This window comes from Myotis brandtii, unplaced genomic scaffold, assembly GCF_000412655.1.
Source record: "Myotis brandtii unplaced genomic scaffold, ASM41265v1 scaffold440, whole genome shotgun sequence".
NCBI lineage: Eukaryota > Metazoa > Chordata > Mammalia > Chiroptera > Vespertilionidae > Myotis > Myotis brandtii.
In genome coordinates, this window is record NW_005366834.1 from 3634082 (window position 1) to 3660622 (window position 26541).

The 26541-nt window shown below is 37.1% G+C and overlaps 1 protein-coding gene across 1 annotated transcript in view; it reads left to right on the top strand.

Moving 5' to 3' along the window:
• Positions 1-26541, top strand: part of CDH12 (cadherin 12, type 2 (N-cadherin 2)) — a 277650-nt gene that overhangs the window by 95874 nt on the left and 155235 nt on the right. Inside the window, 1 exon segment of the mRNA XM_014546325.1 lies at positions 7262-7678. Within this exon segment, the coding sequence (XP_014401811.1) occupies positions 7448-7678 (231 nt within the window). The 5' untranslated portion in view covers positions 7262-7447.

A 26541-nucleotide genomic window follows, 5' to 3' on the forward strand; every position in this document is an offset into this window, starting at 1 on the left:
TGTATGCATATATGCATAACCCATGAACACAGACAATAGGGTGGTGAAGGCCTGGGTCTGGCTAGAAGAGATCAATGGGGAAAAAAGGAATATATGTAATACTTTCAACAATAAAGATTTATTTTAAAAAATAATAATAAATCCTCCCTACAAATCCTATGTATTCCTTTTCTTTTTCTTAAATAAACTTTACTTTTTGAACAGGTTTAGATTTACAGAAAAAATTGAAAAGATAGTACAGAGGATTCATAGTACCTTGTACCCAGCCAACCCTATACTTAATATCTTACGTTAATATTATACATTTGTTACAATTAAATAATCAATGTTGATACATTATTGTTAACTAAAATCCATACTTTATTCACATCTCCTTAGACTTAATGTTCCTTTTTTTTGTTCCAGGATCTCATCCATCACATTTAATTTGTCATGTTTTCTTAGGCTCCCCTTAGCTGTGACAGCTTTTCAGATTTTTCTTGTTTTTGATGACATTCACAGTTTTCAAGACTACTGCTCAGGTATTTTACAGAATGTCACTCAGTTGGGACTTGTGTAATGCTTTTCTGATGATTAGACTGGTGTTATGCGTTTTTCTGAGAAAGATCAAAAAGGTAAAATTCCATATCAAGGGTGTTCTAACAATGTAGTCAAACTCCTACCGTGAGAGCGAATGTGCTCTCAAATCTCTTGTCTGTGTCCCTTGTCATCATTTACTGGAAAGATGTCCCATGTTATATATGTATGATACATGTATAATATATACTAGACCTCTCTCTACGATATATACTATTATACATGTAATATATGCTATTATACATGTATTTATGTATATATGTGTGCATTAGAGAGTAGGATCAGGACAAATCAGAGAGTAAGAGTCAGTGAACTCCACAAATTAAGACCATAGAGTAATTATCACTTTTTTAAAAAATATATTTTATTGATTTTTACAGAGAGGAAGGGAGAGGGCTAGAGAGTTAGAAACATCGATGAGAGAGAAACATCGATCAGCTGCCTCCTGCACACCCCCCACTGGGGATGTGCCCGCAACTAAGGTACATGCCCTTGACCGGAATTGAACCTGGGACCCTTCAGTCCGCAGGTGGAAGCTCTATCCACTGAGCCAAACCAGTTAGGGCTAATCATCACTTTTGGCATCTTTGTTTTACTCCTAAGGGGCAACAGAAATTGGTTTGCTCTTTCTACTTCTCAGTGTCAAATTTATAAAATAAAGAGTTGGGGTTAGGGTTTTGCTGAACCACAGAGATAGCAAAGTTTTATTTTGATGTGAGTTTACTAAGACCAAGTGGGGTTTAGTAGGAATGTTTGTTCATCCCAAAGGCATTCCAAGAACTGCTTTCATTTCTGAAGGTTAAACATGTCACATCACAATATCTGTTAAAACCTTCAGATAGTTTTTCTAGGAATAAAATTCTTAAATTATCACATGAATCTTTAGATGATTCGTGAAGATAATGCACTTATACAATATGAAGCAGAAAATTTAAAATGTAGTTAAATCACTTGTAAATTGTATGTGTAGAAGGTAAACATTTCTGTAAAGTGAGGTATAAAGTTTATGATTGACATTTTAATAATTTTTGGATTACATATATTATTTTACTCTATTTTCATAATATGAAAAAAGAAGGCCTCTCTCTACATTATTTCAAATTAAAATATCTTTTTTTCCCATGACATTATTTCAAATTAAAATATCTTTTTTTCACTTGAGAGAAGAGGGGGGAATGTAAATCTTTTTTTTTTCTTTTTTACATTGACATTAAACATTACAGCTGGGCCAGAGGCATAGTCACCATGAAAGAGTTCTCCAATACACAGGCAGCCTTGGAATGTTGCCCTTCACAGGGGACCATTTGTAATAATTAACGCATCTGTCAGCCTAAGAAAACATCTAACAAAGGCAGACCTTGCTTGTAATTTACATGAAATAAGATTTTTTTTCATCAGAAGTTGTTCTTAAAAGCAAACACACCCAAAACTATATAAATACCGACAGCAACCACAGCCTTTTTATATCTCTTAGCTTTGGGCACACTTAGCAGGAAAGCTGTCACTGGCTATTTCACACCCAAGTATCCCCTGCTTTGATATATGAAAAAAATTGCCCTTCTGCTAAAAGGAATATTTAACTCCAGAGACTCAGATTTGAAAAGTCTTCGGCAAGCCACCTCGCCTCTACAAAATTTTAGGAATAATAGACAGATATACATTTTTAAGCACTATATCCCAAACCCAATGTATGGAATAAAACACAGCCCTGATGATGGTCTTGGTATCAAATATGTCTTCTTTAAGGTTCCCATGTTTCCCGGGGGTGCTGACACCCCAGAACAGTCTGCTATTCTTGCTCTGATAACAACACTGTTGGTGCTGGGCAAGTGGACCCAGGTTGGCAGTTTTATAGCTTTTTTCTTGTAAGTCAGGCTGCGTTTCGGGCCTGGGGGAGTTGTTTCCCTTTCGCTTAAGAATAAGAGTCCTCAGTCTCCTTGCATTTCTTTTGCTGTGATACAACCCTTTCAAAGCTCCCGCTGAAACCTGGCTGGAGGCTGGGATCTTCTGGGAGCAGTGTCCTGTGCTGGAAATAATCTCTGTTCATCTGTTCCCAGAGGGACTGCAGTGCTACAGTCTTGGAAGGGATTTTAGGATCTAGTGCAATAACACGAGTTACAAAACACACACACACACACTTTCTATTTGTGATGAAATATGAAGTGTTCTATTTTATCTCGCATATAGCTCCACAGACATAGCATTGTTGATTGTGTCTCCACAATTCAAATGCTGCTTAACAGATTTTAGTACTGAGCATAAAACAATGCTGTGACTTCATTCGAAATGATTCCTCAGATCTGTCTTGTTTTAGAGCCCATCTTTTTATTCATGCATTTTATTATGACTTGTGCATACCAAGGCTGGAAGTGACTCCCAGATCCAGGGTTGTCAAGGAGGTCTCACCAGCCAGCCGCCTTCTCACCTGACTGACCCCTGCCCGGCAGCCCCAGTCCAAAGGAACTGCAAGAAGCCTGCACAGCTGGACACCACTCACCTTCCTCTGTGTGCAGCACCTATGCCAGGTCCCCTGGCCTGCCCAGCACCTTGCTGGGTGGATTAGCTCGGCTGCTGTGCAGTCTCTTTGCAGCCACCATCCAATCCTGTTAACATCCTGGCCGTGTCACTTACTGGTTTTAGGTGTTTTTTCCACCTCTGCCTAGAATTATGTGTCTCTTTTTATATCCTGGTAGTTGAGTGCTGGGAGTCCTGAGTACCCTGACTTCAGAGGAACTATATTGACCTGATAGATTAGATCCTCTAATTCTACACAAGATCTAAATGAGTCTAAGAAAAATTAAGCTGCTTAGTATTGAAACACCTACTTAGCTTTGGGAAACAGATATTGTAACTCAAGTCTTTAAACTCATATTGCTTGTCTTGCTAGGATTTGAAAGCCTTGATGCTTTCTTCTGTTTATGCATTCATTAATACAGGGCAGCCTAGGACAGCATGCAAGAGGATGGGCTCCCGAGCAGACTGCCCCAATTCAAAGCTGCCTCTAGGTGTTCAAGGTTGGACCATGTTCAAGTCCTTTAACTGCTCTGTTCCTGTTTTATCTGTAAAATGGGTATAATGAGAGCATCTCCTTCACAGAGCAGTTGCACGGGTACTGAGCATACAAGAATAAAGCACTAATAAATATTTCTGTAAATATTTGATTCTATTTTAAGGAACATGGTAAAAGTGATTTGGTGGCAGGGATAAGAGAAAGAAGAAGAGGGAAGTGTACACACACACAATGTAGAGAACACAGCACGCCAAGGTAGAGTGTGTCCAACAAGAGCCAAAGGGAGAGAGCAGAATGTGTGTGTGAGGGAACTGGGAATCGTGTTCCATGCTGTGCTCCTCCATGGCTCCAGTTAACTTGAGCCTTAATTACAGTATTTTGTGTGTAGCTTCCGCTTTTCATGATGTAAATATTTAATGTGCTGGGAAATTAGCTTAGGAAACAACATACTTTCTGTGTTATATTCAAACTAGAGGCCCAATGCATGAAATTTGTGCAAGAATAGGCCTGCCTTCCCCCAGCTGCTGGCACCAGCTTCCCTCTGGCACCTGGGACCTGGGCTTCCAGCTGCTGGCAGGCACCTGGGACCCGGGCTTCCCTCGCAGCCCCAGCTTCATCCAGAAGGTTGTCCAGAAGGATGTCCGGGAAAATGTCCGGTCTAATTAGCATATTATGCATTTATTATTATAGATTCTTGTCTACTTATCAATCATTTATAAGTCAATCCCCTCACATTGCAGACACACTTTCTAGCATAACAGGTGGGAAATGCCATGGGTAGTTTAGGATTTCTAGAAGATTGCTCTAGTAGGGAATTAAACTCAGATTTTAGATACCTTTGGCTCCAAAGGGGAAAGGGCAGCTGGAATCAAAGTGGTGACAGTGATGATGAAAATAGCCAGATGTCCAACATCAAAAATCTCTACTATAACATAAAAAGACTCCTATTTAGGGAAATAACCTTAGGTGTTCTTGCTCTTTAAAATTTGATACTTCACACCTTCTAAAAAAGTGGAGGAGAAAATTTTCATGGAATAGAAAGGTAGAAATACAATCTAATGTGCTCCATGTACTAGACTAGGTTTTGGAAGGTAGAGGTCTTACCCTTCATCTTCTCTATCGGTGTTTACCTTCCCATGTGTCTGAGCACGCCTGAGCGAGGACTGCATGAGTATAGGAAGAATCATAGAAGACGCTGAACGTTCAAGAAATTAAAACATATTGGATGTCCTTGTTAGCAATTTAAACTTGAAAACAGATGAGGGAAATGTGAGCACTGGACTTACACAGGCTTATTGAAAACAGTTGCAAACATTCTCTAACCTCTTAAATATATCGTTACACAGGCATGATACAGTTCACGTTTGAAATTTCATTTCAAATGCTAAGAATAAATGACTTAAGTAGAAATCACAGCCTGCAATTTAAACTCTATTGTTTAAATCCGTGCTGTCCAACAGGAAATAATGCAAACCACAAATGTGAGCTGCATATACAATTTTAATTTTCTAGTAAACACATTAAAAAGTAAAAAGAGATAAAATTAATATCACAGCTTATATTTATTTAAGATAATATTAGTGTGTCAACAATAATAAATATAGAAATGAATAATGAGCTATTTTAAATTCTTAATTGTCGTACTGTCTTTGAATTTTGGTATACAGTTTAAAAGCAGAGCATGTCGCAATCTCAAATTGCCAAATTTCAACCAAATAGCCACACATAGGTAGTGGTTACCATATTGGACAATATAGGTTGAAGTTAACTTTTTATGAACATTAATGTTCCAGAATGAAAAGATGCGATAAGATATATACTATTTATGTTTCTGTCTAAAAGTCTCATCCCTTCAGATTATTAAAAAATGCCATACCCTATTTTGGAGTGTCCTTATAGAATGCTTTTAGAGTAAAACACTTCATCTCACATCTTATCTCAAGCATGGGGAATTGCTTCCACGTTAAATGTTGATATTTCAATATTTGTGAAGAGTGCATTGTACTTTTTATTATATTATATGTAACTGAATAAGTATTGAACTGAATTGACAGGTGGACAAAATGCCATTCTTTATAAACATTTAATTAAACAGGCATTGATTTTGATTTTAGCTCTCTTATTTTGGAAGTATTATATGTAATTTCCGGCCTCCAACATTTCTGGCTCTTGAAAACCTCATAGGCTGTGGACACTGTGCCTCTAATGCCAAGTATAAATTCACCCTGAATCAAGCCATGTCTTTCCGGCTTGCTTGCAAAATACAGGGATGCCCCTATTCCTGTAGCTGTTAGTATAATTGTCACATATCTCAGGCTTTTACCAAATTGAATTTGCTAACTTAAGTTTTGCCATCAGGATATTCTGCTTGCCTATTTTTACAGCATTGGTACATTTACCCAATTTTGTTAATTTGGTAACTGTTAATTTGTTTGCTGTTTCTTGATTTAAGAGAGGCAAGTATTATCTCTGTTTTCTTCTCTACTGTATAACAAATGACCTAGTACAGTGATGGTGAACCTTTTGAGCTCGGCGTGTCAGCATTTTGAAAAACCCTAACTTAACTCTGGTACTGTATCACATATAGAAATTTTTAGATATTTGCAACCATAGTAAAACAAAGACTTATATTTTGGATATTTATTTTATATATTTAAATGCCCTTTAACAAAGAAAAATCAACCAAAAAAATGAGTTTGCGTGTCACCTCTGACACGCGTGTCATAGGTTCGCCATCACTGACCTAGTATATTGTAGATACTCAGTAAACCTTAAATAAATGAATGGGGGGAAATGTTTGTTGTAAAGAGAAATTTAAAGCTCATTTTACCTACATGCAGAGTAGAGGTTGTCCATCTGGTAGGGATCCAAAATTGCTCTGAGCTGGACAAACTCTACAAAATAATTTCCACATAGCTAGGGTTTCTGGTATTCAAGGCTAGAGAGCATTTTTTTTTTTAAAACTTAAAGCTTGTAAAGCCATCTGACAGTTTAGTAATAGTTTATATTTTATTACGATCATTTACTGTTACATTTAGTAATTTATCTTGTTTTCGTTTGTTTGTTTTCCTGAATGGTCTTATTCTTTGTACTATCCACTAGGGAACTTTTTGCTTTTTAAAAATTGTCTGCTTTTTTTCTTATTCTGCAAATCTGTGGTTCTCAATCTTGGCCCGTTTTGTTCTTTCCAGGGGATATTTGATAGTGTCTATAGATAGTTTTGTGTGTCACACAGGGTGTGGGGAGGATGCTACTTTGTTATCTGTTGACCAGAGGAAATGAGATGCTTCAAAAATATCATAAAATGGACAAGGTAGCTCCCAGCAGCAAAGAATCATCCACCCCAAAATGTCCACCATGCTGAGATTGCAAAACCTTATCCTTGGTTCCCTTTAAAAACAGTGATCCCTGTTTTATCTTTAAAATTATTATTGAATTAAACAAAATATTGCTTCTGTTCATGATACACCTTTTGCTCCATTGTAACTAATACTTTTCCAGTCTGTAAAAAGCTTAGTTTCACAAAATTAACAGGTTGAATAGCAATGACCATTTATCAATATATTTTTTAAAAGACCTCTCTGTTTCTTCAAATGTTGCCAGATATAATGAGAGTTTTGATGACTATCATGCGATTCTAGCAATTTAATATATCTCTGTTAATCTGTTTTATAGGTCCCTTTAGATGGAATATAATACTGCTGAAGCCGTTTCATCAAAAGGATTAATGCCTGCATTATCATTTCTGCAATAAAACAGAAAGCTAAGAGGGGGAGGCCACAGACACCTCAAACCTGGATTCCACAATTCCACATTAAGTGCTGGAGTTTTGACTACCCTGCTGTAGGAACGCCTTTGCCAATGCTTACAAGGAACTGCCTATCCCTGCTTCTCTGGGTCCTGTTTGATGGAGGTCTCCTAACACCACTTCCACCGCAGCTACAGCAAACTTTAGCCACGGAGCCAAGAGAGAATGTTATCCACCTGCCAGGGCGGCAGCTGCATTTCCAACGAGTTAAACGTGGCTGGGTATGGAATCAGTTCTTTGTGCTGGAAGAATACATGGGCTCCGAACCTCAGTACGTGGGAAAGGTAATGGCCTGTTTCTTTTGACAACCGCTTGATAGCAAGGGGTCTTATGCGTTGTGTATTGTGTGTGGATGTTTGGCGCAGGAGTTGGAACAAACCAGTGACTTGAACACTGGAAATGAAATTCAAGAAACCTGTTTTTTTTTCTTCCTGACTCAGTGACCCGGGTAAGCTTTTGGGAATATAATTTAATCTTTCTTTACTTTGATTATCCCTGGTTAACATATTTTTTTTCTTTTTTACATTCTTCGCTAAATATAAAGTTGAAATATATAAAAGTCTTTAAAAAGGTGCTATTATAGCACATCAAAGACATTCTGAAATTGTTTACCCCTGAAAGAAAAAAGGAAAAAAATCACCAGGTATAAATATTCTAAACTGCTGTTGGTATCCTTGAATGACCAAGACATCTTTCTTCCTCTTCACCTTAAAAACATGACATATAATTAGAATTGTGGTTCTGAAGTATTTGACTTGGCTTGCTTATGCTTTATAAATAACTTCTTTATTATATGCTTTGCAAGCTATTTGTGAAGCTATTTACGGTCAGGTGAAAAAAAAATGTTGGAACCCAAATACGTACACATTGATCTTCAGCACAGCACACAATTTTCTAGTCATATTAGAAGTTTATGGACATTTCTTCACCACAAAATAGTTGATGGAAAATGTCTGTTTCAGCACATTTAAGCTTAACTGTTATTTTCCTTATATAAAATATTTTTTACCTATGTCTAGAATAGATAGAACTTATCAATGGCACTAGAAAACTTTTTTTTTCTGGAACAGTAAATATTTTATTTTATTCTGATTTTAAATTTTCTAAAAGATTTTGCCATGGTCTGAACAAAAGAAAAAAAATAGATATGCATAAAGAGAGTTTAAAGCAAGTCCAAGGACAGTAAAGGGAAGCCATAGTAAGAGGGGTATTAGTAGTTGATATATAGGAGAGCATGTCTCTTGAACATTAAAGTTCTCTGAACTTTCTGGAATCCTAAACTAATGATAAACATAATGAGTCTTATGATTTCAATGTCAGGTCAAAGAAGAAAATCCATTCAAGATCTTAATATCTTGCAGTACATTTTTAGAAATTTTTTGAAAAGGTATTCAAAGAATATTGAATAAGATGGTACAGAAAGTCCTTAAATAGAAACCTTTGTTAGCAATGAAGATACAGCCAAGGCTGCCCGAGGCATATGAGCTCCCAGACGAGTATTTCCTGTGGGACACCTCTGTACATATAAAATCTAGTCACATCAAATCAGTCTTTGAGTACCATGCTGGAAATTCAGTTTCTTATAATCTTTTTTTTTAAAAATATATTTTATTGATTTTTTACAGAGAGGAAGGGAGAGAGATAGAGAGTTAGAAACATCGATGAGAGAGAAACATCGATCAGCTGCCTCCTGCACACCTCCTACTGGGGATGTGCCCGCAACCAAGGTACATGCCCTTGACCGGAATCGAACCTGGGACCTTTCAGTCCGCAGGCCGATGCTCTATCCACTGAGCCAAACCGGTTTCGGCAGTTTCTTATAATCTTGCCAAAAATCTTCAGGGCCATTAAGCAGGAGCAATGTCCTTGACAGGATTCCCACCTACTAGGAATCAGGGCCTGGGCATGTGACCCTAGGACAGTGGTTCTCAACCTTCCTAATGCCGCGACCCTTTAATACAGTTGGGGTGACCCCCAATTTCATCGTTACAAATTGAATATAATTAAAGCATAGTGATTAATCACAAAAACAATATGTAATTATATATGTGTTTTCCGATGGTCTTAGGCGAGCCCTGTGAAAGGGTCGTTCGACCCCCAAAGGGGTCACGACCCGCAGGTTGAGAACCGCTGCCTTAGGACAACTCCTTAGGGCCAGTCCTGGTGCTCCACAGGGTATCTGGTGACCTCCAAAATTGAGCAGGAAGCCAGAGAGAGCCTTAACGGACACTGATAGGAGAAATGGACACCAAGGCCCAAGCAAGTCCCGGCCAGCCCTCGGCACCACACCCCGATGGCATCACTGTCCACAAGTAAACCTGGGCACAAGAACAGTCTTAGAAAACCTTGAGAAAAGTACTCCAAAACATGGAATTCCCCTGGTGCTACTGCGCATTGTTTCTACTTATACTCTTTCTCCCTACAATCATCGTGGAATATAATAATCACTAAAACATTTTTAGGGTGAGATAGGTTCATATTGTGCTGGTAAACTTGTTAATTTAATCTAAGGGTTGCATTTTGAAATCCAAGACAAATGAAAGGGTAGCACAGCTCTAAAACGGCCTCATGGGTGTCAGTTATCCCAACTGTGCTGATGACAGAAGATAGACAGGGAACAGAGGTTCCTGGTGCAGGTCTGATGAAAAGGGAAGCTCTGGTTTGGATTAAAGCAGTTCAGTAGCCTTTAGATGCTCAATTTTGAGGTGAGAAAATGGACATTCTGTTGAAAAATTAATGAAACGACTTCTAGTCTGTCCTAAATAGAGTAGCATTTCACCTCCTAATGGACGTAAGTAAAATGGAGCTAGGAGTTGCTTATGCAAGTTTTGTTTGGTATTCCAGAATTCTACCTTTGTAATTGCTATGATAGAATGGAACTCATCCAACTCATTTACAAGATTAGTTAGTATTTATAAATAGATTAAAAAGAAAGAGGTATGACTTTGAGCCTATTATTAAATTAAGACATTTTCACAGGCAGATGGCCCCACATCTGTAAGTTGTAATATGAACCCAGGGTTCTGAGGCATTGTGAGTTTCTAATGTAAATGAAACAACAGTTGCCAAAATCTTCTTTCCACATGGAAAATGGTTAAAGTTTAATTAACTCTGTCTTGATGATTCTAGATGTGGGAATAGTAATATGATAACATGGGGACCGATTTAAGCCATTATATGTGTGTAAACATATATAAATATATTTATGCTCTTGCTCTTTCTAGAAAGGCTTTGAGACAGTTTGTAGAAAAGTACAGTATTATAAATAATATAGTATACAGAGCTAAAGGAAAAAGCAAGTGCAAAAAAACTAAGCACAATAATCAGCCAAACTGCTATAATTGAGCCTCAAATTTCGCTTTGATTCTTTGCAATTAGAGCATCTATGGAAAACATTACTTTGTATACTTCCCATCATCTGAGCTTTATTTAATGAGAGAAAAATTTGATTTCCCTAGGTTCAAATATAAAATAATTTATTCATGTAGAAAGTTATGGGGGTGGGAGGGTTCTGAGCAGCTTAGTGGACATTAGCCTCAGCAATTGTTATGTTTAAAGGGAAGAAATGTTAATGTTGACATCCTTTCAAGAAGACCAAACTGTGGCAGTAGACATAGAGATGTAGGAATAATAGGTGTATAGATGGAAGTCAAAATCGCATAAATGGGTAACACACCCTGGAAAAAATGACAGAGAATATGTGAGAACTCGGATTTTCAGCTGCAAAGCAGATAAAGAAGAATTAGATACTTTCATGGATAATAAATTAAAAGAAAGCTTTAAGAATAAGAAATGACAAATAATGTCAAACTTCACAAGTCAAATTAAGTAACGACTGAAAAGCCTGTACTGGTTTGGGCAGTTAGTGAGTCAGAGGTGACCTTCATCCAATTGACTTTCATGGTTTTCTCTAGAGCTCAAAGGAGGGAGAAAGTGATGGGAACAGTGAATACATTTTAAAAGTGTAAATGAAAGAGATTGATCTATGATATGCCAGGTGTGATGTGACAGATACTCTATTAGCTGGTGTTTTTCAGAGAAACAAAACCAATAGTGTGTGTGTGTGTGTGTGTGTGTGTGTGTGTGTGTAGGGAAAGAGAGAGAGAGAGAGAGAGAGAGAGAGAGAGAGAGAGAGAGAGAGATAAGGGGAGAGACATTATTTAAGGAATTTGTCACATATGACTGTGTAGATGCAAGTCCAAAATCTGCAGAATAGGCTGGTAGGCTGGAGACTCAAGGAATCATTACAGATAAACTTAGTATAGCTATTCTAATTATGAACTATATATATTATACATATATGTGTGTATATACATAGAAGTATATACACACAATTATGGAGTATATTTGTTCCAATGTATTCCAACTATGTATTCCAGAGCTGGGAAAACAATTATAGTTCGGATTTGCGGATATGTTGGGCCCACTGAGAGATGTACCAGAGCTAAAATCCACTGAAGCCTGGCGTCCTTCAGCCCCTACTCTGACTGGTGGACCAACAGTGACTTTGGCATCTTCTGGAATTAGTGTCAGTTCAGAGCCAGTGCCCAGTAGTTCCATAAAGGTCTGATTTTTTTCATTTCCCCCATGCACAGTAACCCTAGTAAAATCTTCCTGGGAAAGCTGGAAGAAAGATTAACTGTAACATTTTTTTATAATTTATAGTGTAATGAGTCCCTTCCTCAAGGAGACCAGGCCTTTTTCCATTCAAGGGATTCTGGGTCTATAACTTGAGTCTGGGAATTGATTGCGGGGCTGTAACTCTCTGTTTTTATGATTCGGGCTAAACTTGTGTTTACTAGAACTTTTTGCTGATACAGGTCAAGTAAGCATTTCATAGTCTTCCTATCAATTTCACTTCTAGGAACAATGCCAGTACCATAGGTCTCAGCGTGTCCCAGTATTCAGAAAGCTGCTTTATCTCTGCTGTCCATTATAGCAGCCATACCCACTTTGCCTTTGACCATTGAATGCTGCCACCCCATCCCTGTCACCTCAGGATCCAATTATTCCGGTTGCATGTAGATTTCCCAATTCCATGGGAGCAGTTCTCGCTGGTCCTGGCCTGCAGAGAAAAGCCATCACAGAGCTCTTCAAAGATGTAGGAGCTCCCCTTCCAAGCTTGCTTCTCCAAGTCATGGTGAAAGATGTGTCCTCTGGCACCTCCAGAGTGCGTGAGTGGGTCTTAAATGACAAATTTGTTAGTGTTCCAATTTCCCTAAGCTTTGCAATTCCTTCCTCTGCAATAAGCCAAGGCAGGTCTGGAATTTCAAATTTATTCACTGTGGGCAACCTTTTGCTCCATGTTTCAGCCAAACATACTGTTGAATCACTTCCTAACCCCGAAGCTGCAGTATTAACTACAGAATTAAATGCAACATTAGATGCGGGATATTTGCTTAATTGGCCCACATCAATAAGTCCAATCTGATCCAACTTTATGTTTCTTCATTCAATAGCTCACACTTTTTAAAAAATATATATTTTATTGATTTTTTACAGAGAGAAAGGGAGAGGAATAAAGAGTTAGAAACATTGATGAGAGAGAACATTAATCAGGTGCCTCCTGCACACCCCCTACTGGAAATGTGCCCACAACCAAGGTACATGCCCTTGACCAAAATCGAACCTGGGACCCTTCAGTCCACAGACCAACACTCTCTCCACTGAGCCAGACCAGTTAGGGCGAGCTCACACTTTTGATATCTATTCTCACATGTGTATTTTGGATTTCTCTCTGTATTAATTAGAAAAAGCAAGTCATTATTTTGGTGTGTGATGCATTTCCTTGTGGGCTACACTTTGTAGTCACCTTTCAGGGACTCCTGAGATTTGAGTGCATTTATAGATCTAGAGTAAAGAGGACGGGTAAGGATGGATTCATGATGAATCAGTAGAGTCTTCTATGACTGTTGACTCAAGGGAGGCCCTGAGGCATTCAGGGATAATTTCCTCAGATGCTGTTGGAGAGGCAGCTTTGCTGGCCAATAAGACTCGTCAGAATTTATGATTTCAATGTCCCCATCTTCATCATGGTCTTCCCATACATCTGCATTCCAACTTTCAGGACGCCATTCCTTCACCATCAATGCATTCACTTTAAAAGTAGACAATTTGCATTGTAATTCAGTGACTCACAGGATGAGATGCTGTGCTTGTTTTCAGCAATCTCAGTTCTATGGCATAGAGGTTGTCAGGTTATTTTTGTGGCACTTGAATTGGGAATTCAAATCCCTGAGTATATGTGTTTCTTTTCACCCTTTGTCCAGTGCTATGATCTGAAAGTTGTGTCTCCCCAAATTCATTTGTTGAAATTCTAATGTGTAAGGTAGGGATCTTAAGAAGCAGGGCCTTTAAAAGGTACACAAGATCGGGTCTCATGAATGGTACTAGTGCCTTTATAAACCAGATACACTGAGTTCCCCAGCTCCTCCTACCTTGTGAAGACACAGCCAGAACCTGCAATTCCAAAGACAGCCAATATCAGATCATTCGGACACTCTGGTCTTAGACTGTCAGCTTCCAGAACAGTGAAAAGTAAATTTCTGTTGTTTATATATAGGACTGGCTCTATTGTATTTTGTTATAGCAGCTCAAACAAACTAAGGCATGTAGGGACACTAGGCACTACCAGCCATATGATTATAATCATGAGTTTGACAAAAACGTATCATATAAATCAGTGATTCCCAAAGTGGGCGCTATCGCCCCTGGTGGGCGCTGCAGCGATCCAGGGGGGCGGTGATGGCCACAGGTGCATTTGTTTTAACTTTTTTTGTATTACCTTTCTATTCTGAGTTCAATAAATAGTTTCATAATTTCAAACTTCAATGTTTCTAATTTACACCTTTGTTTACTATATTTTACGAAAAAGGTAGAAACATTAATACATATATCTTTCTGTTTAATTGCTATTAAAATTAAAAAAAAATTAATTTCCAGGGGGCGCTGAGTAATATTTTTTCTGGAAAGGGGGCGGTAGGCCAAATAAGTTTGGGAACCACTGATATAAATGATCACCCAGATTCTTAACTCTTATAAGTGTTTAATTAGGAGTATGCAATTGTGACATTTTGTATATCTCTGTTGCTTGACCACACTGCGGGCTACCAGCATTGTTGGGTTTGTTTTGTTTTCTTTTGTTTGTTTGTTTTTAAGAAAATCCAACAACTTTTATTGTTGAAAGTATTACATGTCTCCTTTTTTTCCCCTGGATTAACACCCCTCCCCCACCACTCCCACCCTTGAGGACAAGCCTCCACTGCCCTAGTGTCTGTGTCCATTGGTCATGCTAAAATGCATGCATACAAGTCCTTTGGCTGATCTCTAATCCTCCCTCCCCTGCCTTCTCCCCAAGGTTGGACAGTCTGCTCAGTGCCACCTTGTCTCTGGATCCATTTTTGTTCATCAGTTTATGTTGATCATTATATCCCACATAAAGTGAGATCATGTGATATTTATCTTTCTCCGGCTGGCTTATTTCACTTAGCATAATGCTCTCCAGTTCCATCCATGCTGTTGCAAATGGTAAAAGTCTCTTCTTTTTTATAGTAGTGTAGTATTCCATTGTGTAGATGTACCACAGTTTTTAATCCACTCATCTGCTGATGGGCACTTTTTAACTACTGGAAACAGAATCATTAGTACATTTGAGCCTAATTAGATTAGAGAGTCAGTTGCAGAAACCACAGAATCAATTAAGAAAACTCATTCATAAGATTTTGTGTCTCTATAACCATTCCTAGTACCAAAATTTTTATCAGTTGGGGTTCGCCAGAAAATCAAAATAAATAGGATATACCTATAATTTTATGTTTATATATTTATTTATTTTAAGTATAGTTGTCTCATGTTATTGTGGACATGAAAGTCCAAAATCTTCAGGATAGGAAGACAGGCAGGGACCCAGAAAGAGCTGTAGTTTGAACTGAAAGTTCTTCTGCTGGTAGCTTCCTTATTGGTTGGGAGAGGCCCATAATTATTTTATTAAGGTTTTCAGCTAATTGGGTGAGGCCACCTCCCTTGTGCTGGGTAATCTGTTTTACTCAAAGTCCAACAATTTAAATGTTAATTTCATTTTTTTTTTTTAAAAAGAACACTTTCACAGTGACATCCAGAATAATGTTTATCTGGGCACCTTGACCCAGCTAAATTAACACATACAATTAACTTTCACAGAAATAATAGACCCAGTCAGGTGCTGATGAAGATGAGATGGCCAATTTGTGGAAGGAAGAAGTGATGGTTGATTCTTAGGATTTAAGTAAAATTACTTTTTAAAGATTTTTCAGGTGGTGGAATTAACAGCAATGCGTTAGTTCTTTTTTTTACCATAAAGAGTGTAAGACAGAAGAAAAAGGAGTAGATGATTGTATTAATTCATTATTGCAGAATTATGGGGCCAGTGTGATGGAATAGAGAGAAGGATACAAAAAAGGGGAAGTCTACGACAAACCAGGGTGGAACTACAAATACTAAGTTTCCACAGAGATTTAGCAGCAAAAATATATGCTTTTATATATATGAAAGTCAAGGCAGTGGAAATATTTTTTTAATAATTATATGAAGAATTTGGTTTTGGATTAGTAAAAAGAATAAGAGAGAAAAGGAAAAATAAAGATAGTATGATAGCTTATTAAAATAGCTCTAATTGCAATACAAAAATAATTTGTCTATCTGAAATGTCTTCTAAACTAACACATTATTAGGGCAAAAATCTGACTCCTATATAACCCATTGCACCCAATAAAAATGCAAATTATGTTATAAAGTTATACTGACACATTTAGAGGTATTTTCATGGCTCAACTATTGTCTATCTATCTACATATCCATCTATTTGGTGAGTCACGTAGCTTTAAGAAAAGCTCATAATGTAGTTTTCATGTTCAATTTATTCCTACAGTGTGAACATTCAATATCAGAGTAATTCCTATTCATTTGATATTCAAGGTTCATTATACCAACTCAGTCTTCATACAGATTTAAAACTTTACTCATCCTCTTGACTCCTGCCTCACTTACATATCTGAGAACCTTTGCAGTATATTCAAGTGCCCTATATCAAGGTCTTCTAATCCTTCCAATGCCAAATGTATTGACCTGGCTGCTGATCAAAGCATCTTTAGCTACCTGCTCTTTCTGCAGCAAAACATCAGAAGAAACCATTAGATAAGCCTGATATTTTAATGCACACCTTGGTTCTTAAACATATCCCTGAGTTTTATAGTTTCTCTCAATCATCAGTGTGTCTTTGAAATAATCATCTTTGATATGACTAGATAGCAATATGTATAAAAGGAAAATTGCTTGAAATGGAACTTGAACAACTAAATAATACAAGATAATACTTTTCAAATCGTAAATGCCCACTGTATTCTAGTTCTCTCTCCTTTACAATTTATTTTCTGCTTTTGGCATGCTTACTTTATAATAGCTATGCCATAAAGCTTTAATGTGTTTACTTTAATTGAATTGGCAGGGCCTTGAATAAAATTTAACTATCTTTAAGTCAGTATATGAATTACTGAAGCCAGCATTTCAAACATAACATGGCCAGCATGATTTGAGCACTCGCCCTGGCTGGTTTGGCTCAGTGGATAGAGCATCGGCCTGCAGACTGAAGGGTCCCAAATTCTGTTCCCATCAAGGGAACATGCCTGGGTTTCAGGCTCATTCCCCAGTAGGGAGTGTGCAGAAGGCAACTGATCAATGATTCTCTCTCATCATTAATGTTTCTCTCTCTCTCTCTCCTCTGCCTTTCTCTCTGATATCAATAAAATTAAAAAAATAATTAAAAATATTTGAGCACTATTTTTCTTTTTCTCCTTCTTCTTTTCTCCTCTTCCTCCTCCTGCTGTTTTTCTACCCTACATCTAATATATTTCAATCTTTTTTCTTCTAAAATATTTTGGTATTATTTATTAATTTTGCTTGACTATAGTTACTTAACAGTTGAATAAAGAGTAAGGAGGCTTTGATTTAAATCCCAAGTATTATAATAATTATCTACACAAAAGTGCTGAAGCACAAGTATGCTAATACACACTAATAATATAGTGTGATATCACATATCCAGGTTGTATATTCACCAGAAATATTTCAAGCACATATGTCACAAACCTCACATTGCAGTTCAGTGTGTGTGTGTGTGTGTGTGTGTGTGTGTGTGTGTGTGTGTGCATGTGTGTGTGTGTGTGCATGTGTTACTGAAATCTTTTCTATGAATTAGTTGGATTCCTTGGAAATGTTGCTGTCTAAAGGCTAACATTGACAAAAATCTATGACCTGCATATTATACCAGATGATAAGAGATTTAACCTAATGGAATTATTAGAGAAGTACCATGGGAAAGGTCACCTGTATGAAAAGGTAACAAAAAAGTAGGGAATATAGAATGACCTAAATAATAAAAATTCAATGTTCATATCTTACAGCAACATTGACTTTCTGGATATATACACGGTTATCTGACTCAAACTTACACTTGAAATATGAGTGGGTTCTTTTGGTACATTTTGTAAGAAACAGACCTCATTCTTGACTCTGAGAAAAAGTGAAACAACTGTCATGGAAGGCACCATCTGTATGTATTTCATTGTTCATGAAGTACCACATATTTGATTGCTACTGATAGTTAATCAATATGACTAATACATGAGATTACTAGTATGAAAGCAATCATTTTCTACTCCTGAAATGTCCCATAGAAATGGCCTAAAGGACATTTCCTATATAACATATATCAGTGTAACCACTTTAGAGAAGACTCTCAATGTATACTCACACTCATTATTAAAGAATGCCATTGCTTTTTTATGTTGTCTTATGTCAACTATCGAGAACTGTTAGTCTTTCACAGTTTCATGAGTGCTGGAAGAAGACATGAGATACCTGGGTCAGAGAAATGGGACGCTGTCACTCACAGTACAATAAGCAGATGACACCAGTGTAATTGAGTCAGTTTCCACACACCATAAGGGCGAAAAGGATGGGCCCAGGTAGATGCTGCCCATGCAGTGGGCTGCATTATGGCAGAGGAACTCCGATAATTCCTGCCCTTGGGTGGGAAAGGAGACATTACCTCTGGTTCACTGGGTAGTAAGCATGTCTACCCTTTGCCTTGGATGAAGACACTATCTCAACTTTTCAAGGTGCTTTGCTATATGTAAAAACATTCTTAAAAGTATACATAGTTGGTTTTTTTTTAAAAGACATTTACTGCTTTCTGTGTAAGACCTTCAGGAACATAAGGGGTGATGGAAAATTGTCTCCCAATGCTATGTCATGTGTTGACTTACGAAAGCAACATCATATAATGTAGTGACTGAGTAAAGTTAGAAATAATTTACTTTCTTCTGTCAATTAACTGACTTGCTTTGCCAGTGGACAAATCATGACCCCTTTCTCTCTCTCTCTCTCTCTCTCTCTCTTAGTAAAGTTAGAAATAATTTACTTTCTTCTGTCAATCTCTCTCTCTCTCTCTCTCTCTCTCTCTCTCTCTCTCTCTTTCTCTCTCTCTCTTTCCTTTTTTTCTTTTAAGCTTCATCATAATGGACATCTCACTCCTTGAGAAAAGAAAAAAAATGTATATGGAATCTATCATATTCTATGGGTTAAGACACAGATTCCCATTTCCACTGTTACCCTGAGATTGCCAAGAATCTCCCATCATGCCCATGTCCCAATCTCTGGCTCCCTTATCTAAGTACATCCATATAACCAGAACAACAGTATCATATGATCTTGAACACATAGTCACAATAAGTAGGAATATCATTACTATAATTCATTAAGTTCACTTTGTTGAGAGTGCAGTGATGCCTATCATAAAGCAAGGATGAAACAAGTTTATTCAGGTTTTACACTGTATTGGGGAAGTTGGGTTAAACAAAATATATTCATGTGAACAAATGAACAAAATCAAGACCAGAGTCTTATAGCACACTAAATATAAAATACATTTTAATATGCATAGTAAAAAAAAGAATTTAAACACATTTAAAATACCCCAATTTTCTTTTCTTGGTTGATTTAAACATTTATTATGTATGATGTCTGCCTCCTTTATCTTTATTGCAATAAACAATTACACATAAACTTTGAAATTTATGTAAAATTAATAAGTGTGCATTTCATGAAAGAAATCTAGATTTCATATTTTAGAATGCTAGTGTTCATTGGGGTATATTTTTATTAATATGTGTAAACATGGGCTTATTAATTAATTTGTCAAGTATATTTCTAGTTTTTGCCTCCACTGATTAGATTTTTTCTGTCACATGCAGTCTTTGATTAAGTACCAAACTTTAGTTGTCATATAGGGTTCTGAAGATACTTTAGAATAATTATTGAATATTTATTATTCAATCAGTTCTGAAGTATAGCCACATTCATATTTCAAAAGTGATGCCTTCATTAACGGCTATGAGTACATATCACTAAGTAATTTTTTTAATCAGAGCAGTTATTAAGTTAATAATTAACTAAATAGGGGAATATTCCAGTTCAATGAAGTGAAATTATTACTTACAGAAAAATAATTATGTACACTCTCAATATACTAAGCTTCCTGGGTGAGAGTTCAGAAGAACAAATAGTATATAAGTAAATGCATAAGAGCAGGGACCTTGCGAATTTGGGGATGACTAAAGCAGAAGCTTATATAGGAAGGAAGAGTGGATGTTGTCAAGAGGAAAAATATAGGATTCAAATTGCTCCCCATTAAGTCCTAGACTTCGATAATGCGGAGCTTCAAAATCAGGTCACTCTTACTTGCTCTTTTGAGATGATTAGAAAACGCGTCCCATGTGCCATTTGGGCAGGGTGTCCGGTCCTTTCCCATGTGGCTTGCACCTTTCCCTTTGCAGCCGCTTCTGCAGACAGTGAAGGGCAGAGCACAGCAATGTCATTGTCCCAGTGCGGCCTGGCCTTGCAGTGCAGGTCTCTGCTGATTTTCCGGGGCCAGGGCTGCTCCTCCTGATACAACAAACAAACAAACAAACAAAACAAAAAACTGTTTTTTTCTCAGCAATAATCCATTCAGGTATAGCGTTTCTCCTGATGTTAGGGTGAAATTATTAACAGCACCCATATTTACATGCAAAAGTATCCCCATTAGATGACAATTTATATGACCACCTTAATGTGTACATCATTTAGATAACTTCCTGGCTTTAAAGGCTGTGACCATATTGTTCCAGCTTTATTAAATCACAACATGCTTGCAGCTATTTTGCTGGAGGCATGCCCTTTGCACTCGATTGGCAGAGCCAGAGCATCCATCAACTGTGTTCTAGAATGAATTAATGCCATTCTCCCAGGGTCTACGCTTGGTTTTGATACAGAATTTTCCTGATCATTATTTTTTTTTCTTAGAGGTTCCTGATAGTCTTATGATCATTTAGCCTCAATCATGGATTCCACATACATGGGACATAATCACATGAGTAGCTTCCACATTACTACTAGAAAAGTATTGTGTTCTTTTATAAACTTTCAAATGAAATACATAGGGACAAAATCAACCTAATTTTAAAGATTAATATTAGCCAGTATTTAGGCTGACCTTTGCCAAACCACAATGTCTTGTTAGAAAATGCTACCCTCACATCAGTGGGAAGATTCTATATGATATATCTGTGTGACTAAAGTAGGCCATTGTATTCATTCTTCCCAGATCAAAGAAAATGTTTGGGCCAAAAGTAAACGCTAGTCTTTTTAGAAGAGAAAAACTAATTTGCAAGTTTATACTTAAAAAATTTCTAGCTTTCAATATGTAAAAGTCAAAAATTCACCAAGGATATGCAAATATTATGTGGGGACATAATGTAACTACAAGCTCCTGGTTCCAACAGCTCTAGGAATTATTTACAACTTTTATAAAAGTTGAGTAGATGAAAAGGCGGAAGAGGAAATAATAGAGTGGAGATGGTGTTTCAAGAAGTTTCTTAACAGAGAAGTATTTCTAGTGGTTAGCAAGTGACCTCTATTGTAGCTTAGAGGTCCTATGCAAACGTAGACTACAAGTTTTCTTGACCAGGGTTCATAGCAAAAAATTAAATTATGAATAAATAAAGAATAAAAATTAATAAAATGAGTCTAGAGATCCTTAAAGTTGTAGCTTACTTTGATAACCCTGTTGCTCTGGGACATCACTTTAGCTCGTAGACCACACATTTTCTTGACCAGGGTTCATAGCAAAAAATTAACTTATGCATAAATAAAGAATAAAAATTAATAAAATGAATCTAGATCCTTAAAGTTGTAGCTGACTTTGATAACCCTGTTGCTCTGGGACATCACTTTAGCTTCTTAGAAATGACAGCATTTCCCATAACAGTGGAAGGTCATTCTCGCTGACTATAAACTGATTACTGTGATGTTACTTAAGAGGTAAGTATTCAGACATAGGAAATTATGGCTTTGATGCAAGGCTTAAGAAGGGGATGCATTTAAAAATGCCTGTGAGTGATGGGGTGATAGGGTAAATGTTAGAGTTGAGCCATAATATCAGCAAAAGTTATATCCAGAATTTAATAATTTCTGATTTCTGCATGGAAAGTACTCAGGATTTATTTCATTAATTCTCCCAGCACCTCCAATAGTGGAGTGTTATGGTTTTCTGCACATGAGGGGTAAAGAATGGAGATGTAGAGAAGTTCTGATACTTGTCCTGGCTAACTCATAAAATTGGGGTGCTGAGTCGAAAAATAGGTTTTCCTAACCAGAAGAGCAGGCAATGTGCCTGCCTCGCCAGGATAGCATTTGAACGTGTTTAGTATGCTTTCTGACATGGAAAGCACGTTAGCAGAGAGTAAAGCAGGCTCCCAAATGAGCCCTGGCTGTGGGTGAGGAGCCTTACACATATTAGTCATTCTCATGATGTAACTTTCAAGGCGATAAAAAATGATGTTGAATGGGCTATAACTTAAGACACATGTTAATTTAGTGCCTGAAGGACATCACAATTACTCAATTATGGGGTAAAGAACATGTGGGGGAGTTTATGTTTCAGTGGAGATGAAGAGCTTTATAGCAGCAAGCCTCACCAGACACCACTCCACATACTTCTAACAAGTCAGCAGTGCAGAGCGGTACTTCAGACATGCCCCTTCACTTATCTGGGGTGATTTCTTCTCCCAATAGCAGAGATTCTCAGATTTCCTATATGAAAAAAACAAACAAACTGAACAATATAATCATTAAACATGTATTTAGAGATAAGAAAATCTTCAAGTATCCATTTGAAAATGTAAGTGTAAAACATTCTTGTTACATAAATATTGGATGGCAAAATATACAGTGGTATACCTGAGAGGTTTTGAAGTCTGCTTTGAATAGTCCCTTGGTTCGATCTTATGCTATTAAATTGTTATTTTTTGCTTACTGTCATGATAAAGTGTTTAAAAACTAATTCTCATGCTCCAACAAACTTTAAGATAAATTGAACAATTGTAATAAATGTTTATTTTACCTAGAAAGCAACCCCATGAAGCTTGACAGCAGAAGTTATGTGGAAAACAACAAATGTATATTCCATTTGTCAAAACAACTTTTGAATACAATCTGTTGATGGTTATGGAAAAACAGATCTTGCAAATCGAAACAAATGAGTAAAATTTGTTATGTTATCCTCTTATTAGAAAGCAAAGGGGTGGAACAGACAAGCAAACACAACAAACACCTCAATGTGTGCGCACAAAAATAGTCAAAATTAAATTTCAGGTCTGTTTCGCCACACAACTGGATAAGTGGCTTCATGAATAGAAGGGAGATTAGAGGGAGGCTGGGTGAGCTGTCATAGGTGAATGATTTCTAAGAAAATAGTCACAAACATTATTTTGTGAAATATGGCTGGAAGAAGATAATAAAACATAGTTCTAGGTTGCCAATTATACTCGTTGAAGTGAAACCAACACATTGTAAAATAAAATAGCAACAAACTCCTATTCCTTTAATGCTGTGTGAATAGGAGGAAACAATGGAGCTTTAAACAAGATTATGGGAGAGAAAAAATTGAAGAAGAGTACCTTTCATAGATAGCATTGCTGAGTTTTACTCATGCTTTGTGCAAGGCAAAGTTCTGAGGCTTTTCACACATTGCTTCCTTTACTCACAAGATTTTAAACAAGGGGTTGTGAAATGCATGAAGCTATGACCCACATGTTTAAATCCCAGAGCAGAATTGTAGTTAAAAGACAAGAAAAATTCCACATGATAAGAGAAGTTTGAAAATACTCAAATCCTTTACTTTCGAGTACAATGAATGAACATACAACCCCCAAGGAATATTAAAGTCTTAGTAGTTTCTCTCTCATATCATTTATGTGCTTTCCCCAAATACATCTTTTGAAACCACAGCCTACCCGCTTTCTAAAAGGTGGTTTCCAGTTCTTGTTCTCTTCCACCATTCTTCTCTCACTCTCTTTTTGTTTGACTAGAAATGCCCATCTCTGGTTGGTTTGGCTCAGAGGATAGAGCATCTGCTCTCGGGCTGAAGATGCCCATCGGCCCAGGTTTGATTCCAGTCCAGGGCACAGACCTCTGCTGCAGGCTCAATCCCTATATATAATCATTTATAGAAGGAAATACTGTATTTCAATAACAATGGCAACTCAATATAATTTTTTAAAAGATCATTACTTAGACTCTGAGTTTTTCCTAGAATTGACTTTGTCATAATATAGAAAAAGAATAACTATAGCTCTTATTTATTAAGTGGCTCCTATGTAACAAGGTTAGAGGTAGAGCATTCAAATAATACCATGAGTGGGGCTGTGGGAGGATTCAACTTCAGGTGAGTCCATCTTCAGGAGGAGTCATCCATGTTGCTGAACAGCTGTCAGGTTTTATTATAGCAGAAGTTACTTAGGTTTTATCGTAATTGCTTAAAGTGTTCTAAGAAGAAGAAAATCCGATTTTCAGATTCCTTCTTGACAGATCATGAGTGGGTTTTGGCTAGTATATGGGAATCTACATTTTTTTAAAATGTATTTTTATTGATTTCAGAGAGGAAGGGAGAGGGAGAGAGAGATAGAAACATCAATGATAAGAGAGAATCATTGATCTGCTGCCTCCTGCATGCTTCACTGGGGACTGAGCCCACAACCCTGTGCATGTGCCCTGAACGGGAGTCAAACCATGACCTCCTGGTTCATAGGTCAATGCTCAACCACTGAGCTACACTGATGGGGTGGAATCTACATTTTAAACAGGAAACCCTCATGCATCAGATATAGATGTCCCAATAATCACACTTTGAAAAGTATTAGCTTAGAGTTCAACAAAACACTGATTAGTGGTAAAATCGCCTCTTGGATGTTAATTTTAGGATCAGTGCACTCAGGGCAGATGAAATTCTCACAATATTTGCTGGTTTTATGGATGCACTCCCACCAGGGAATTTTAGGTTCCAAAATGTCAGTTTTTTCAGAAACTCTCCATGGAATACCAAGTATTGAGAACAGACTGTAATTTCCTCAATTGCTCATGTGCCACAGAAAAGAGTTTGAAATTGTCACAGTGATCCAAGACTAAATTATTCCAGGTGTGTACGGCTTAAAAGGGTGATAATTGGATAGCAGATGCACTGACATACTAAGTAGAAAATGCTTGTAATGATTGTTTGAAAGTGTTTAACTGTTGTGATATACAATAAAAAGTTGAACTGGAACTTTCAATTAGAAAACTACCTCCTAGCCAGTAGATTACTAACTTTGTTTGATTTAATTAAGCCAATCTTTGTGAACCCCTACTGTGTGTCAGATTGTCTTTTAGACAGAGAACATATCATAAGGAGCTCATAATCAAATGCATTTGAAATTATATAAACACAATACACAATGTTGAAAGTTATGCAAATCTAGGTTACAGATGAGCTATAGAAATGAGGGGTAAATTACAATACAATCGTGAGGCCCTAAGAATTTTGAAAAGGAGGTGGGGGAAGGAGGGGATGGAAAAAACCCAGTGAGCTTTATGTATAAGGTAATAACTGATGTTAATTTTTGGTAATAGAATCTCAGCATTTAAATCAACTTGTGGAGGACAGGAATTAAATGGAGATACAGCCAAGAAAGCTGTGTCTACAAAGCATGGGTAAGCGGATCAAATGCGGATCTTCAGCGAAACTCTAAGACAGCGGTTCTCAACCTGTGGGTCTCGACCCCTTTGGGGGGTTGAACGACCCTTTCAAAGGGGTCGCCTAAGACCATCGGAAAACACATATATGATTACATATTGTTTTTGTGATTAATCACTATGCTTTAATTATGTTCAATTTTTAATAATGAGAATACATCCTGCATATCAGATATTTACATTACAGTAGCAACATTACAGTTATGAAGTAGCAACGAAAATAATTTTATGGTTGGGGGTCACCACAACATGAGGAACTGTATTAAAGGGTTGTGGCATTAGGAAGGTTGAGAACCACTGCTCTAAGATGTTTAGAGCATCTGAAGGAGCACAAATTAAGAGATTAGGAAGGAAAAGAAACATTTTAGATGTGAAAGTGTTCCAGATGAGCCACCTCATAAGGGCTAGTCTATACACAATAAGTCACTTGGTTTGTTTTCTATAGAAAACAAAGTGCATTTCCTAGAGGGTTTAAAACAAAAGAGGGGAATTATCACATTTTAATTCTGATAGACCTCCATGATAGGAACATAGAAGTACATTGAATGTGCATTGAACTTGAGGAAGGGAATTCATGAAGAGTTTGGCACAGACATCAGAGCTTGAACTAAGACATTAGCAGTTAGCCTGGAGAGAAAAGTACAAATTAGAGATTTATTTTAGAATTAAAAGCAGCTAAACTTGAGTGAGGAAGATGCAGAAGGACACAGAATTACTGGTTGGCATGATTTGTAGTGTAGTTGTGCAATGACATAAAGCTTAATCAATAGAAATATTTTTTTAAAAATCATTTTGTATGAGTTGCTAAATTCTGGCACCAGAGTAATGTTGGTAATAGATATGGACCACTAATCCCCAGCATATGTATATATTAACTCCAGCATATACATGTGTCAATAGCAGCCAGGAATTCTTAATTCATAAATTTACTAAACCTAAGAATTTGTTGACAAGGATTGAATCCATACTCTGTAATGAGAATTATATGCAAATTACCCTAGAGTTA